Source organism: Oncorhynchus keta, chromosome 22 (assembly GCF_023373465.1).
Source record: "Oncorhynchus keta strain PuntledgeMale-10-30-2019 chromosome 22, Oket_V2, whole genome shotgun sequence".
In the NCBI taxonomy this organism is placed as follows: Eukaryota; Metazoa; Chordata; class Actinopteri; order Salmoniformes; family Salmonidae; genus Oncorhynchus; species Oncorhynchus keta.
Genome location: NC_068442.1, coordinates 13,325,954 through 13,342,692, shown reverse-complemented (window position 1 = coordinate 13,342,692; position 16,739 = coordinate 13,325,954). Strand labels below are relative to the sequence as shown.

Below are 16,739 nucleotides of genomic sequence, written 5' to 3'. Positions count from 1 at the left end.
TGATTTTTTTGTGTGCAAATTAATTCAATCTGACGGACAATTGTCAAATGTGATATAGCGAAGCACCTGAGTGAGTTGGGTGCGCAATTACGCGGGTACTTTCCCGAACCGGATGACACAAACAAATGGATTCGTTATCCCTTTCATGCCCTGCCTCCAGTCATCGTACTGATATCTGAACAAGAGAGACTCATCGAAATTGCAACAAGCAGTTCTGTGAAAATTGAATTTAATCAGAAGCCACTGCCAGATTTCTGGATTGGACTGCTCAGAGTATCCTGCCTTGGCAAATCGCACTGTTAAGACACTGATGCCCTTTGCAACCACGTATCTATGTGAGAGTGGATTCTCGGCCCTCACTAGCATGAAACCTAAATACAGACACAGACTGTGTGTGGAAAATTATTTAAGACTGAGACTCTCTCTAATGCAACCCAAAATTGCAGAGTACATCCTTTTGTTCATCCTTTCAAGCATACCCTTCTCATTAACATGTGGTGAGTTATTCACAATTTTTGATGAACAAATAAGGTTTTATATGTATCTAAATAAAGAGCAAAATTACTGATTATTATTATATTATTATTTGTGCCCTGGTCCGTCCTATAAGAGCTCTTTGTCACTTCCCACGGGCCTGGTTGTGACAAAAACTCACACTCATTCTTATTTTTAATAAATTTATCGTATAGTGTGTGTGTGTGGCAGGCTTACAATGATGGCAAAAAACTAAATTTGAGAGTGCGCTGACCCTGGTGCTAGAGGGGGTACACAGCTGGAGGTTGAATGTTTGAAGGTGTACGGGACTATAACAAGTTTGGGGACCACTGTTCTAAAAGCATTGGACAGATTCTCATTGGACAAATGTAAAATCAAGTGCAAACAAGTGCATGTTCTAATTTCAAGTAGGGGTATGGTTTATGATGCAATGTTGCACCTTTTCAAATGTGGAAAAAGAATACCGTGTTGGCCTAGCCTGCAATTTCTTTCAATTAACAACAAACAGCAACATAAGCCAAGTCCTATAACAACATAGTACCAAAGTAATGTTGTGACCTACACTTTATTACATGAAAAAAGAGGAACATAAACAGCAGTCACAATAGTTGGCCCACTTGGACTGAATAACCCAGACTCTTTGGCTTAGCCTTGTGTCATCATGACCATGAAAGAAGACATGTTGTCAAACTTTTCACATAAACGTCTGATTTAAAACTTCTATGGAGATACAAAGGACTCATAAGAATGACTCATTGCCAAAAAAATGTAGCTCATGTATAAAAATCGACATTTGAAAAATCTAAGTACGTGTAGGCACCCTGCTTATCCATTGTGCCTATCCACCCCACCCAGCCTGTGGATTGTCAAACTGTGGATAAAGACCCTTTACTAAAGCAGAGGATAGGCCTACAGCTGACCACCATGGCTTAGCCCGAGACAGAAGATACTCACAGCTCTTCTGACAGGGGGATTAATGAAACCCTATAGGAGCTTCACTGTAGGCCCCCAAAAACCCTGACTGAGACAAAATGGCCTAACCAGGCCCATTCATTACTGCACCACTACAGCACACAGAAAGAGCACGTGAGTAATAGAGAAGACTCGTATACGCTTGTTGTGCATGCAGTATCTTCACCAGTCTTTTGGGAAATATCCAAATTAGACAGCCTATTCTAGTAAACGATATGTCAAACAAAGGAGGCAAAGGGAAATGCCTTCATTCACAACAATGCAAGACAATGAGACAAGGATCATGGTGATCTGTCTTCACACTGTGTAATTTGAGGTACACATACAGTACGTTCACAAAGGCCTGTTTAACATGGCTTTTACTCAATGTATGCACACATAAGGCATGTGTAAACAGCACCATCAGGAAACACACACACACAGTGACAAACACACAGTGATATCAAATCACTAACATGTAAACAGTTGCCCTTGTTTGCACAGACCAACTGTTCATTCTGGACAAAAACAAAGCTCTAGCTCAAATTACAGGAAGTGTTAACACTGAGACAGACAGGGAGGGGATGTCTTTCACCTGAGCAGTGGATCAGTGTGTATCTGCATGGGGTCGTCCTCTTCAGATGGTTAGACTCTGCAGGGGAACAGCCCTCTCCAACCATCTCTAACACAGCTCAGAATAGCATAGCTCCAGAACACGGCCAAATCCTTCATGTTCACCAACATGATGCTGGGTGCCCTTTTTTCCTTCTGAGTTCCTGCTCCCTGAAAGATCCGTGCACGGCCCTGAGTCAGTACCTTATGTTATACTTTAAACGTTCTGATTTACTATAATTATGTCTTACTTGGCAGTGATTTGTGATCTGTTGTGATACATACTACAGAGCACCATAAGACCCGGGCAGCAGGTAGCCTAGAGTGGTTAGAGCGTTGGGCCAGTAACCAAAAGGTTGCTTGATTGAATCCCCGAGCTGACAATGTAAAAATCTGTTGTTCTGCCCCTGAGTAAGGCAGTTAACCCACTGAAGACATGGATGTCGATTATGGCAGCCCCCCCCCCCCACCCCCCCACACCTCTCAGAGGGGTTGGGTTAAATGTGGAAGACACATTTCAGTTGAATGCATATCCCCTTTCCCCAAGAAGGAAACGTATATTTGAAGACTATATTTCCTAATTACTATATCCACCAATTTTTTTTCACATTTGTGCCTTTTCATCAGAAATGATTGCTTATATGTGTGTAAAATATAATTGTTCTCCGATTTTTAATTAATAGATTTGAGATGTGTATGAAACTAGTTTTTTTTGCAAAACTCTATGTATGTTCTTATCCTATATATGTGACTGTAATATGTGGTTGTCTTACCTAGCTATCTAAAGATGAAAGCACTTACTGTAAGTCACTCTGGATAAGAGCATCTGATCAATGACTAACATTTAAAATGTAAATGTTTTACGTACAGATCTCATATCTCATAAATATTGATAAATGTATCATTTGCACAGTTATTTATAAAGACATTTGTTATTATGCAACTTTTGTAGGTGTAAAACCTAGCAGGACTACCCACACTATATAAACACCATATATTAAAATTTGTGGGGAAAAAAAATTCAGCCACACATGTTGCTGACAGGTGTATAAAATCGAGCACACAGCCATGCGATCTCCATAGACAAACACTGGCAGTATAATGGCAACTGAAGAGCTCAGTGACTTTCAACATGGCACCATCATAAGATGCCACCATTCCAACAAGTCATTTTGTCAAATTTCTGCCCTGCTAGAGCTGCCAAATGTAAGTGCTGGTATTGTGAAGTGGAAATGTCTAGGAGCAACAATGGCTCAGCCATGAAGTGGTAGGCCACACAGGTTCACAGAACAGGGCCGCTGAGTGCTGAAGCGCATAGTGCATAAAAATAGTCTGTCCTTGGTTGTAACACTCACTACCGAGTTCCAAACTGCCTCTGGAAGCAACATCAGCACAATAACTGTTCGTCGGGATCTTCATGAAATGGGTTTCCATGGCCAAGCAGTCGCACCCAAAAGATCACCATGCGCAATGCCAAGCGTCGCCTGTAGTAGTGTAAAGCTCGCCGCCATTGGACTCTGGAGCAGTGGAAATGCGTTCTCTGGAGTGAGGAATCACTTCAGTATCTGGTAGTCCGACAGACGAATCTGGGTTTGACGGATGCCTGGAGAACGCTACCTGCCCGAATGCATTGTGGCAACTGTAAAGTTTGGTGGAGGAGGAATAATGGTCTGTGGCTGTTTTTCATGGTTCGGGCTAATTCCCTTCGTTCTAGTGGGGGGACATCTTAACGCTACAGCATACAATGACATTCTAGATGATTCTGTGCTTCCAACAGCTTCCAACAGAGGCAACAGTTTGGGGAAGGCCCTTTCCTGTTTCAATATGACAATGGTTTGTCGAGATCTGTGTGGAAGAACTTGACTGGCCTGTACAGAGCCCTGACCTCAGCCTCATTGAACACCTTTGGGATGAATTGGAACGCCGACTGCGAGCCAGGCCTAATCGCCCAACATCAGTGCCCGACCTCACTAATGCTCTTATGGCGGAATGGAAGCAAGTCCCTTCAGCAAAGTTCCAACATCAAGTGGAAAGCCTTCCCAGAAGAGTGGAGGCTGTTATAGCAGCAAAGGGGTGGACTCCATGATTTCAGAATGAGTTGTTCGACGAGTCCACATACTTTGGGTAATGTGGTGTATTTCTCTGAGAGTGAGGCAGATATATATCATTTTGCAAAAATAAACATGATTATTTGTTTTTCTGAAATGAAACCATCAAGTGATATATTTTAAACAAATACACGTCTGTCATTGAACCACATGTCATGCTTAGATAGTGAAACAACCCACCAATCTCTTTCCTAATTTCTTTAAACAATAAAAGCTAATTTACCAACATTTCTGAAAAATGGATATGCCGCGTTTTGGAATGAAACTCTTCATTTCCAGTTTACGCAGCGACACTCAGAAGCACTAGAGCAAAAGTAATTAACCGAGTCATCACAAAATCACAGCAGGCCTACGGTAATGCCACTTATCTCATTAAGGCTATGGCATCGACAGAAAACTGACAAACAAAGGAGCTAATCCACGGCACATTAAGTGTGCTGGTAATTCAATAGAACCTTCATTTGGCAGCCATCTTGCTCTGTTTGTTCGATGATGCTCTTTCTTTCCAACAGTACAGCACACAGACCCATCATAAGGACTCATATGGTCTCTCTCTGCCTTGCTCTCTCTCTCTCTTTCCTAGAAGAAAAAAAACATCAACCATTAGACAATGGGTAGCAGTCTTAATTAGAAAAATTACTTCCTTTGCAATCCTGGCTAAGTAGTTTACATACTGTAATTACAGGGACCAAATCATCTTTTCATCATTTCACTGATTGAGCTCATCAACCCAGTAGGATCTCTTGTGTTGTGCTGCTTGTGCTCAGGGAACATCTGGGCTCAGAGAATTAGCCTTTATTGTAGCAAACATTACTACATGTACCCTCCTGCTGCATTACATTACTACATGTACGCAATACTACAAGTTTCCATTTCACTTTATTGTGATCATTTCTGCGTTAGAAAGATCACAATAAAACCTGAATATACGGGCAGGTATATTCAGATCTGCGATCACTGATTTCCCAAGGACATCATTTGGTGTTGTTTTAGGGATTGTGGTCGGCACATTTAGCTATGAAGCTCCACATTCACTGTTGAGTATAAACACATTGCACTGTGGTTAATAAGTAGAGTAGATGTAACCAGCACATTCCAGATTTCATAATCCTTTCTATGCCTTCAGTCCACTGTGACAATGACCCTTAGTCTTCGGTCAACCTTAGTACATTGAAAAATAGTGAGGCTCATTTTATGCAGAGGTCTCATGGACATAATCTCCAGTCTAAACTACCTGTCACCTTTGAGTCCATAAGGTGAAGTTTTTCTCTCCCGGTCCTATGAGGCAGCTAGATCTGTCACTATGTGTCGCCAATAAAGCCAATAGTTTAATGAGGCAGCTGTTGGATTTTCACTAATCACTCTACCCTGATTACTCTGATGAGTGGATGATGCTCTTAAATAATCACCCACACAAAAAATTGGCAAAATAATTATCATCATCTCCCTAAGTACTGCAGCTGCACCGCCTGCAATAATTACAAATAGAACAGAGCGCTTTCTGTCATCCTTTATAACCACTTATTATTAGAGCTAATGCTGAGTGGAGCAGTACTGTAAAGATAGTACTCAGTAGCACATCAGTTGAATACCTAGCTACATAACATAAGCTACATAAGCTTCATAACACATTCATAACCCATAAATAAACCATTCATAAGCAGTACCAAAGGAAAGCTTATACTTATATTAACAACGTCAAGGTGATGTTTTGTCACAGTGATGTCATTTATACTGCCATTATTATTGACCCTAACTTATTCTTCATGGGATTCATCATATAATACCTTGTTTGGTTTTCGACAATATCTAGATGGAAGTATTGTAGCCAGTTTTGTGGTATTGACAGTGCATACTGAGCGAGGAACACTGATAATCAGTGCAGGGAGGGTAGTAGACTTCATATCAGATCCCCGTGGATCTGTTGTTGCCCTCACCCAGCCACTCCTCCCCCTTGCCCAGTAACGGCCTGGCAGACACAATTAACATTTCCATAAAAACAATTCCCTGCTTCCAATAGTCCAATGCAATTTGTTTTCCATCTCTGTTCATTAATCATTGTTTAAATCAGTGAGCCATCTTTTCCTCACTGCCATCTGCACTCAGCTGTGTTACAGAGATGACACCTCGCCTCTTAATCGAAGCTGACAGCCAAGAGGACGCCTGTCCAAATAGCTTTCTGCATATTTGCACCACTTCCCCACTCAACGTCCCTCCTTGCAGCCATCAGGTAAAAGTGGGTTATTCAATGGATTTCTAATTAATCTAAGAAGTGCGCGCACACACATGTATGCACACGCACACGCACACACACATGTATGCACACGCACACGCACGCACGCACGCACGCACGCACACACACACACACACACACACACACACACACACACACACACACACACACACACACACACACACATCAACACTTTCATTTCTGAAATGTAAAACTATGGCTGCTCGTAAAGAGAAAAGGAGAAGAACAAACGCAACAACAAAGGAATCTTGTACATTCCACAATTTGTTCAAGCTGGCAGGATCATTTTTTTCTGTTAAATGAGTGCACCTTTTCCTATACAACACTATTGTTTTCCTGGAATTGGGAGCAAGGTTATTAATTATTCACTGTTTAGTGTTCTTGTATGAGGGAGCTGTGCTTTTCATTCCATTGCCTCATAGTTCACAGACTTAAGGCCATGGAGCTTTGGCAATTTCTTCAGGCAATATGCTGAAAGAGTGTTGTTAATCATAAGCCAGGTATTAAAATGAAACTTCACTAAGATAAAAGTAACAGTTTGGAGGGTTGAGAAGGTTTTTGAACTTCTCTAACTGGATACCAGATTGACCAGTGTACTGCCGAGGATAAGAGCATCCAGACGAACACCTCAAAAAACTTTGGCTTCACACTTTTATCAAAGTGTTTTAAGCCGAACGGCAAACAGCTTTGACCTTTTGTGAGAAAACCTGACGTGGTGGCAAGAGATTCATTTGGCCTGTTCATCTGAGCTTGGATTACAGATATTCAAATCATGTGCTTGGTGTTTAAACAAGTGATTCCATCAAGGGAGAAAGTTGCTAAGCATATCTTTGCCATGTACTGCACTCTAACATCACTTGTAATATAGTAAAGAGGATAAGATACTAGCACCTGACTTGACGTTGATTTCAACTTCAGTCAACCTCACTCTGATTTTTTCCTTCTTGCTTTACTCATATTTACTCATATTTTGTCAAATTAAAAAATGTAAAACTTCTGTGTTGTATTTTGCATTATGATAGAAAGGCTATTCTAACATAAGCACAACTCCATTAGCCATGGTGTCAGTCTGTTCTGCTTTCTTGCCAACTTCTCATGGAATTGCCATGCCAAACTCTGGTACCCACGCTACAATTTCATCATAATAAACAGGTGATATTCTGAGACATTTTCAAATCAAGACATGCCTTGCATTTCACAGCTTGCTTATTCTCTCATCAACAACAAACACATTTATCAACTAGCTTCCATTTGTGCTTTTCTAATAAAGAGGGTTGCGGTTAAATTATGTGTAAATTCCAAGGCTGAATATTTAATGCTGATTGATCGTACTGGCTGCAACCCACCTGCTCCTCCTCCTGTCCCCTTGGAGCCTGTGAGAGGAGAACTCTGCATTGGAGAGGAACAGAGCATTATGGACTCTTAGCTCACATATGACAGATGGGGCATCATGGCTTCAAAGGCAAGCATTTGCAGATGAGAGGGGGGAGTGTAGGTAAGGGCTAAGGGGTATTTCAACAGCACCTCTCTATCTAGGTGACAGTGATAGATATTAGACTAGAGATTCTCTATTATCAGAGCATTCACTGCACCCACTCACAACCTCTGTGCATCACACATTATTATACATAAGGAGAAGTCTGACAATAATAAAACATCTGTACGTCCAACAGACCTCAACCCAATTACCACGGTGGATGACTTGATATGTGTTGCATTAAAACAAGTGTAGACTGCAACAGATTATCTATGATGAGAAGATCACAGTGGACTGTCATTACACCACAACACATTGTCCTTTTCATTGAAAAGAGAGAAAGAAAAGAAGAATTAACCCGCGAGTCTAATTAGGAATCAACGATCAGCCACACACGGTATATTTTGACATACAGTCCTTTAAAAAGTATTCCCAGCCAATGTTCCATAAAAAAAATGTTGGCACTGAGCAAATGTCAGGTCTGCTGAGCGCAAACTTGAACCTTGTGAAAATTCTGTGCAACTTCTAAGTTAGTTATAACAGTGGTCAAGTAGGCTGCTGTGGCTATTGGATAATGATGTAGGCCTGTCAGAGTGCCTACCATCAAAAACAATGCAGAAAATGCATCCCAAAATATTTTAACATGAAAATAGCTGTTTTGTCATTCAGCCTAAAGTAGCAGCTACAGTGTGGTGTTCAATGTAGGCCTACATTCCGTGAGACTTTTGGAAAAAAATATGCAGGGCTTGACATTAACCTGTTTATCCACTTGTCCATCAGACAAGGAGACTGAAAATGTGTTGTTTGATGCAAGAAACTACTACAAAATAAAGATAATTATTATTCCCATACCATTACTACAGAGAATCAGACAAATTGTGCTACCCTCTGCCTATTGGCTACTTCGCTTAATTAATCAAGACCATCTCAAAAAACAACACTGCCCCTTTAAGACAGAAAAAAAGTTATTTACCTGACTTGGTTTTCAAAGATGTCTAGAAATGTATATGCTCTTGTGGGAAGCAACCACACCCCCATTGCAGACTAGAAATTAGCTATAACTGGGTTAATAACTCACTAACTAGCAAAGGATATGAACAAATGTGCACAGGTGGCTACATGCAGTACTCTCTTTGATCTCAAAACAAGCACATCTACTCACGACCATTCATGCTGTATATACAGTCTAGTTCAAAGTGAACGGCACAGATCCATATATGGCAATGGTATTTTTGCATATAGGGATACTGCAGCTCTGATTGGTTATGCTGCACCGGTCTGTAGAGTACCTGCCTGTCATGCCTGTCAATGCAATAGAATCGTACTCCGATGCAATTTGCCTACAAGAAAATCTCTTGCATAGTTAGTTTTGTATACTAAGTCTTGCATAGTTCACTTTGTTTAGGTATGTTTCATTGAAAGTGGCTAATATTGGCAATTCCAACAGTAGAGGGAAACTAGAAAGTTTAGTGGTTCATTCTCGTGCTTCTCTGCGCAGGCTAGTATTTCTTCTGTGCAACAGTCCCGGGGGAGGAGTTTAGAGGAAACATTGTTCACACATCTTGACAAAGTAGTATTAAAATGGAGTTCATTGTCATTTCTTTTCAACTATCCACAAAATACACGCTGTAATGTCAAAGTGGAAGAACCTTCTTACCTTTTTTTTTAAATGTATGAAAAATACAACACTAATATATATTAATTAGATAAGTATTCACCCCCATGAGTCAATACATGTTAGAATCACCTAAGGAAGCAATTACAGTTTGAGTCTTTTGGCGTAAGTCTCTAAGAACTTTGCACACCTCGATTGTACAATATTTACCCAGTATTCTTTTAAAAATTACTTGAGTTCTGTCAAGTTGGTTGTTGATCATTGCTAAAAGCCATTTTCAAGTCTTGCCATAGATTTTCCAGACGATTTCGGTCAAAACTGTAACTAGGCCACTCAGGAACATTCAATGTCATCTTGGTAAGCAATTCCCGTGTATATTTGGCCTTGTGTTTCAGGTTATTGTCTTGCTGAAGGGTGAATTTGTCTCTCAGTGTCTGTTGGAAAGAAGATTTTACCTGTGCTTAGCTGTATTCCATTTATTTTTATCCTAAAAAACTCCCTCGTCCTTGCCGATGACTAGCATACCCATAACATGATGCAGCCACCACCATGCTTGAAAATATGAAAAGTGGTACCCAGTGATGTGTTGGATTTTCCCCAAGCATAACGCTTTGTATTCAGGACAAAAAGTAAATTTTTTTGCCCCTTTTTTTGCAGTATTACTTAAGTGACTTGTTGAAAACAGGTTGCATGTTTTGGAATATTTGTATTCTGTACAGGCTTCCTTCTTTTCACTTTGTCATTTAGGTTATAATTGCAGAGTAACTACAATGTTGTTTATCCATTCTCAGTTCTCTCATATCACAACCATTAAACTCTGTAACCGTTTTAAAATCCCCATTATTCTCATGGGGAAATCATTGAGCAGTTTCCTTCCTCTACGGCACTTGAGTTAGGAAGGACGCCTGTATCTTTGCAGTAACTGGGTGTATTGATAAACCATCCAAAGCCTAATTAATAACTTCACCATGCATGATCGTTTCCCTTCTTTGCAAGGCATTGGAGAACCTCCCTGGTCTTTGTGGTTGAATCTGTGCTTGAAATTCACTACTCAATTGGGGGACCTTACAGATAATTGTATGTGTGGGGTACAGAGATGGGGTAGTAATTCAAAAACCATGTTATACACTATTATTGAACACAGAATGAGTTCATGCAACTTATCTAATTTGTTAAGCACATTTTTACTCCTGAGTCTTGCCATAAAAAAGGGGTTGAATACTTAATCACTCAAAACATTTCATCTTTTAATTTTTTATTAATACAAAACAAATCTACAAACAAAATCCAAATTGATATTATGGGGTGTTGTGTGTAGATCAGTGACACAAAATCTAAATTTAATACATTTTAAATTCAGGCTGTAACTCAACAAAATGTGCAAGAAACAGGGGTGTGAATAATTTCTGAAGGCACAGTACACAAGACCTGCTATTCCACCATCATACACAATCCTGTTTTGTCCATTTGACATGACTTATGAATGAATTTGGGGTCAATTCAAGCATTGAAATACATACACTATCCTACACTATATGACTACCCCACCTATACTTACTTTTTGACTATATTTCCCAAGTTCCCTTCACTTAATAGCCTACTGACTTTGGCATTACCAGGGGCAGCCAACCTCACCATAAGGCGCTCATGCATTCACGCACACAAATCTATTCTGAGAAACCATGTAATTCTGAGAAAACAGCATTCGAATAAGCTGAAAGTTAGAGTTGCTGGAGATGATAAATACGTTTGACTGAATATTGTTTAAAAAAAAATCCTTACCTGAGCATTTAGATCAGCGCATGTAAGACTCCAGCGCGTATTGGACTCGAAGTGACAGCTTGAGTTCAGTCAGTGACAAGTGATGGCCTGTGTATCTGACTTTTCCGTGATCCTGCGCTAAAGAGTAATAATAAAATCAGACCTCCGTCAACATCCTTCAACTATTAAACATGCATGCTTTCGAAATGAAGTATGGAAGCATATGAGCTTATAGTTTAATGTCCGTGAGAAGGAGGGGATATGACCACTTCGAGATGGCGTGGACTCCCCCATCTGGTAGTTGACAAGCACTGCGTAAATTATGCATAGGTTATTTACACTCCAAGATGATCAACTACCCGTTTCACTTAAATTAGTCATCAGGATGCACATGACATTCAGTAATTTTTTGCTCTGTAAAAACGTCACATTTTAGTGGGTTATTTTAAATTAGGCCTTGTCACCATGCACATTAATTGTTGTGAATTTTGGCACCGTAAAAAACGTCACATTTAGTAGGCCTGGCAGAGTTCATTTTCGGCATCCACTTGTTTGTGACAGACACAGGATGGGGTTTGGTATGACTTTGCCATGGCCCACCTCCTTATCATCTTAATCTTTCCAGATCTCTCTGTGTGTGTGTGTGTATGTAAAATGTTTGATTGAGCCTTGCTCCTTAAACCCATGGACTGTGTCAACATCGAAAAAGTAGCCCTGTGACCTCCGATCGTCTTCTCAAAATATTTATAATGAGGATTTTAGCCACTCTGACCCTTTGTAAAACATAATGAATAATGCAGGTTACCTCTGACTTGTGATTCAGCTGTTTTTACAGTTAGTGCTTAGAGTGCTCATAGGCTTCTTTTCAGAAAGCTTAATTGGGTGCTTCTAACATCCATCACACTCCTGCCATCCCAATGACCTTCCCAGTGGATTATTTTCTAAGAGAGAGATGGAATTTATCTATACAATAACCACACACAAAAAAAGCCCCTATTGTGCACACATCCTTGTGCATTCTACTTAGATGAAATGTATAGCCTCAAAGTACTGTGCTGATGTTAGCCACTGGTGCACTTTGACACCATTTACAGAGGTCTGACTTTCATTCAAATTAACTATATGACCCCAGATTGCTGAAATATTAAATAGATGCAAGAACATGTACTTACATTATATAGACACAGATTCATGTAACACTTCAGGGGATGTTTCATAGACCAAGCAGTGATTCTCTATGGAACATGGTTTGAAATACAGGAGTAGGCTTTATCTGGGCCCATGAAACCGGTCCAGGTGTACAGCAAGGAACAGTCTAATGCCCCATTTGTAGCTAGGAGCATGAGCCTCTTTTCTGAGCAACTGTCTGGTCAACAATACCTGCTTGTCTCTGCAAGGAGATCGTAAATAACCTAACTCTTAAATCCTGTTTAAACCCTGCAATGTAGATCTCACTGTTGTGTTTCAGATGAACATGTTCCTTAGATCTATTTGAACTGTTAAGTACATGGTCCAACATCTACCTTCAAAGATGAGCTTTTTAAGTTCAATGATCTGTGTCTAATTTGTCTCATGCTACCTGGATTGGGTTTTCATACTGCAGCCCTAATCCTGGTGGTGAGAGGATCACCTCAGGACCAGTTCAGTTTAAAAGCTGCTTATCAAACCCTGCACTCTCACCACTTAGCAAGCAGAAAGTGATACACTGCCGTGAAAAGTATATACCTTCTGATTTGATCTATTTCTGCAGAAAAAAAAATGTACACTGAATGTTATCAGATCTTCAACCAAAACCTAATATTAGATAAAGAGTGAACAAATAACATGAATTGTTGATACTTATTGAATTTTAAAAAAATTATGCAACACCAATTGCCCCTGTGTGAAAACGTAATTTCACCATCACACTACCAACAACATTCTTTTTTTGTTGTTGAATTTTACCCCTTTTTCTCCCCAATTTTGTGGTATCCAATTGTTGTAGTAGCTACTATCTTGTCTCATCGCTACAACTCCCGTACGGGCTCGGGAGAGACGAAGGTTGAAAGTCATGCGTCCTCCGATACACAACCCAACCAAGCCGCACTGCTTCTTAACACAGTGCGCATCCAACCCGGAAGCCAGCCGCACCAATGCGCCAGAGGAAACACCGTGCACCTGGCCACCTTGGCTAGCGCACACTGCGCCCAGCCCGCCACAGGAGTCGCTGGTGCTCGATGAGACAAGGACACCCCTACCGACCAAGCCCTCCCTAACCCGGGCGACGCTAGGCCAATTGTGTGTCGCCCCACGGACCTCCCGGTCGCGGCCGGTTACGACAGAGCCTGGGCGCGAACCCAGGGACTCTGATGGCACAGCTGGAGCTGCAGTACAGCGCCACCCGGGAGGCCTACCACCAACATTCTTGAACGCCGGCATGACGTTCTTACTGTGGAATGCCGTGTTTGCGACAGACATAACCGGACCCATGTCGTCCAAATAGTCGACTATAGAGTTTGCCAAAAAGCACCTGGATGATCGTCAAGATTCCCGGAAGAATGTTCTATGGACAGATGAGTCAAAACTAACTTTTTGGACAACATGGGCCCCGTTATGTCTGCGAAAACCAAACACTGCACTGTAAGAACCTCAAAACAACAGTAAAGTATGGTGGTGGTAGTGTGATGGTTGGGGGATGCTTTGCTGCCTCAGGACCTAAACGACTTGTCATCATTGAAGGAACCATGAATTCTGCTCTGTATCAGATAATTCTAATGGAACATTTCAGGCCATCCATCCGTGAGCTGAAGTCGATGCACAACTGGGTCATGCAACAAGACAATGATCCAAAACACACAATCAAGACATCAGAATGGCTGAAAAGCAACAAGGTTTGGAATGGCCTAGTCAAAGTCCAGACTTCAGCCCGATTGAGATGTTATGGCAGGACCTGAAACGAGCAGTTCATGCCCGAAAACTCCCCAATGTCGCTGACTTGTTCAGTGGTGGGAAAAGTACCCAATTGTCATACTTGAGTAAAAGTACAGATACAGTACCTTATTAGAAAATTACTCAAGTAAAAGTCACCCAGTAAAATACTACTTTAGTTAAAGTAAAGCAAGCATTTGGATTTAAATATACTCAAGTATCAAAAGTAAATGTCATTGCTAAAATATACTTAAGTATCAAAAGTATAAATTATTTCACATTCCTTATATTAAGCATACCAGACTGCACAATTTATTTTGTGACTTTTTTACAAATGGCCATAAAATAAATGTACATAAAAGAGATGATCCACTGTTGGTCCTTGTGTTTTTACATTTTCAAGATACACTAAATATACAAAAGTATGTGGATCAGCCTTCAAATGAGTGGATTTGGCCATTTCAGCCACACCCGTTTCCGACAAGTGTGTAAATATCTAGCACACAGCCACGCAAACTCCATAGTCAAACATTGGAAAGAGACTGGCCTTACTGAAGAGCTCAGTGACTTTCAACGTGGCACCGTCATAGGATGCCACCTTTCCAACAAGTTAAATTTCTGCCATGCTAGAGCTGCCCCAGTCAACTGTAAATGTTGTTTGTGAAGTGGAAATGTCAAGGGTTTCCATCCCCATGCGCAATGCCAAGCGTCGGCTGGAGTGGTGTAAAGCTTGCAGCCATTGGACACTGGAGCAGTGGAAACATTCTCTGTCGTGATGAATCACACTTCACCATCTAGCAGTCGAACGGACTAATCTAGGTTTGGTGAATGCAAGGAGAACGCTACCTGCTCGAATGCATAGTGCCAACTGTGAAGTTTGGTGGAGGAGGAATAATGGTCTGGTTTTTCATGGTTCGGGCTAGACCCCTTATTTCCAGTGAATGGAAATCTTAACGGTATGATTCTGTGCTTCCAACTTTGTGGCAACAGTTTGGGGAAGGCCCTTTACTGTTTCAGCATGGCAATGCCCCTGTGCACAAAGCAAGGTCCACACAGAAATGGTTTGTTGAGATCGGTGTGGAAGAACTGCACAGTGCCCTGACCTCAGCCCCATCGGACATCTTTAGGATGAATTGGATCACCAACTACAAGGCCTAACCGCCCAACATCATTGCCCAGCAAGTCACTGCAGAAAAATCCCAGAAGACTGGAGGCTGTTATAGCAGCAAAGGGGGTACCAACTCCTTATTAATGCCCATGATTTCGGAATGCGATGTTTGACGAGCCGGTGCCCACATACTTTTGGTAATGTACTGTATATGTGGCATACCTGTTATGGACAATAAAGACCAACACGAACATCAACAGTGGGCAGCCATCCTATCACCTCTGATCAAAGAACATCAGCAGTGGGCAGCTATCCTATCACCTCTGACCAAAGAACATCAGCAGTGGGCAGCCATCCTATCACCTCTGATCAAAGAACATCAGCAGTGGGCAGCCATCCTATCACCTCTGATCAAAGAACATCAGCAGTGGGCAGCCATCCTATCACCTCTGACCAAAGAACATCAGCAGTGGGCAGTTATCCTATCACCTCTGACCAAAGAACATCAGCAGTGGAAGCTATCCTATCAACTCTGATCAAAGAACATCAGCAGTGGGCAGCCATCCTATCACCTCTGACCAAAGAACATCAGCAGTGGGCAGCTATCCTATCACCTCTGACCAAAGAACATCAGCAGTGGGCAGCTATCCTATCACCTCTGACCAAAGAACATCAGCAGTGGGCAGCCATCCTATCACCTCTGACCAAAGAACATCAGCAGTGGGCAGCCATCCTATCACCTCTGACCAAAGAACATCAGCAGTGGGCAGCCATCCTATCACCTCTGACCAAAGAACATCAGCAGTGGGCAGCTATCCTATCACCTCTGACCAAAGAACATCAGCAGTGGGCAGCCATCCTATCACCTCTGACCAAAGAACATCAGCAGTGGGCAGCTATCCTATCACCTCTGACCAAAGAACATCAGCAGTGGGCAGCTATCCTATCACCTCTGACCAAAGAACATCAGCAGTGGGCAGCTATCCTATCACCTCTGACCAAAGAACATCAGCAGTGGGCAGCTATCCTATCACCTCTGACCAAAGAACATCAGCAGTGGGCAGCCATCCTATCACCTCTGACCAAAGAACATCAGCAGTGGGCAGCCATCCTATCACCTCTGACCAAAGAACATCAGCAGTGGGCAGCTATCCTATCACCTCTGACCAAAGAACATCAGCAGTGGGCAGCTATCCTATCAACTCTGACCAAAGAACATCAGCAGTGGGCAGCTATCCTATCACCTCTGACCAAAGAACATCAGCAGTGGGCAGCCATCCTATCACCTCTGACCAAAGAACATCAGCAGTGGGCAGCTATCCTATCACCTCTGACCAAAGAACATCAGCAGTGGGCAGCCATCCTATCACCTCTGACCAAAGAACGTCAGCAGTGGGCAGCCATCCTATCACCTCTGACCAAAGAACATCAGCCGTCATCTTGTTAATTTC

General features: G+C 41.7%; 1 protein-coding gene and 1 long non-coding RNA gene across 6 annotated transcripts in view; both read right to left on the bottom strand.

Annotated features, from left to right (window-relative positions):
* LOC118400826 (zinc finger protein 536-like) overlaps window positions 1-7,833 on the bottom strand; it is a 44,029-nt gene extending 36,196 nt beyond the window's left edge. The window contains exon 1 of the mRNA XM_035797818.1: window positions 7,767-7,833. Within this exon, the coding sequence (XP_035653711.1) occupies window positions 7,767-7,833 (67 nt within the window). The remainder of the gene's footprint in view (window positions 1-7,766) is intronic.
* A 2,923-nt stretch (window positions 7,834-10,756) lies between these two features.
* LOC127910589 (uncharacterized) lies at window positions 10,757-16,694 on the bottom strand. 5 transcript variants are annotated; one of them, XR_008075378.1, is made up of 3 exons: window positions 16,533-16,694; window positions 15,903-16,490; window positions 10,757-15,735 (listed from the first exon to the last, which is right to left on the bottom strand). It is a non-coding gene; the product is annotated as an uncharacterized LOC127910589 (long non-coding RNA). The 5 variants fall into 5 exon arrangements; XR_008075381.1 differs by having other exon boundaries at window positions 15,903-16,406; window positions 16,533-16,689; XR_008075382.1 differs by having other exon boundaries at window positions 15,903-16,448; window positions 16,575-16,689.
* Window positions 16,695-16,739: the final 45 nt, after the last annotated feature.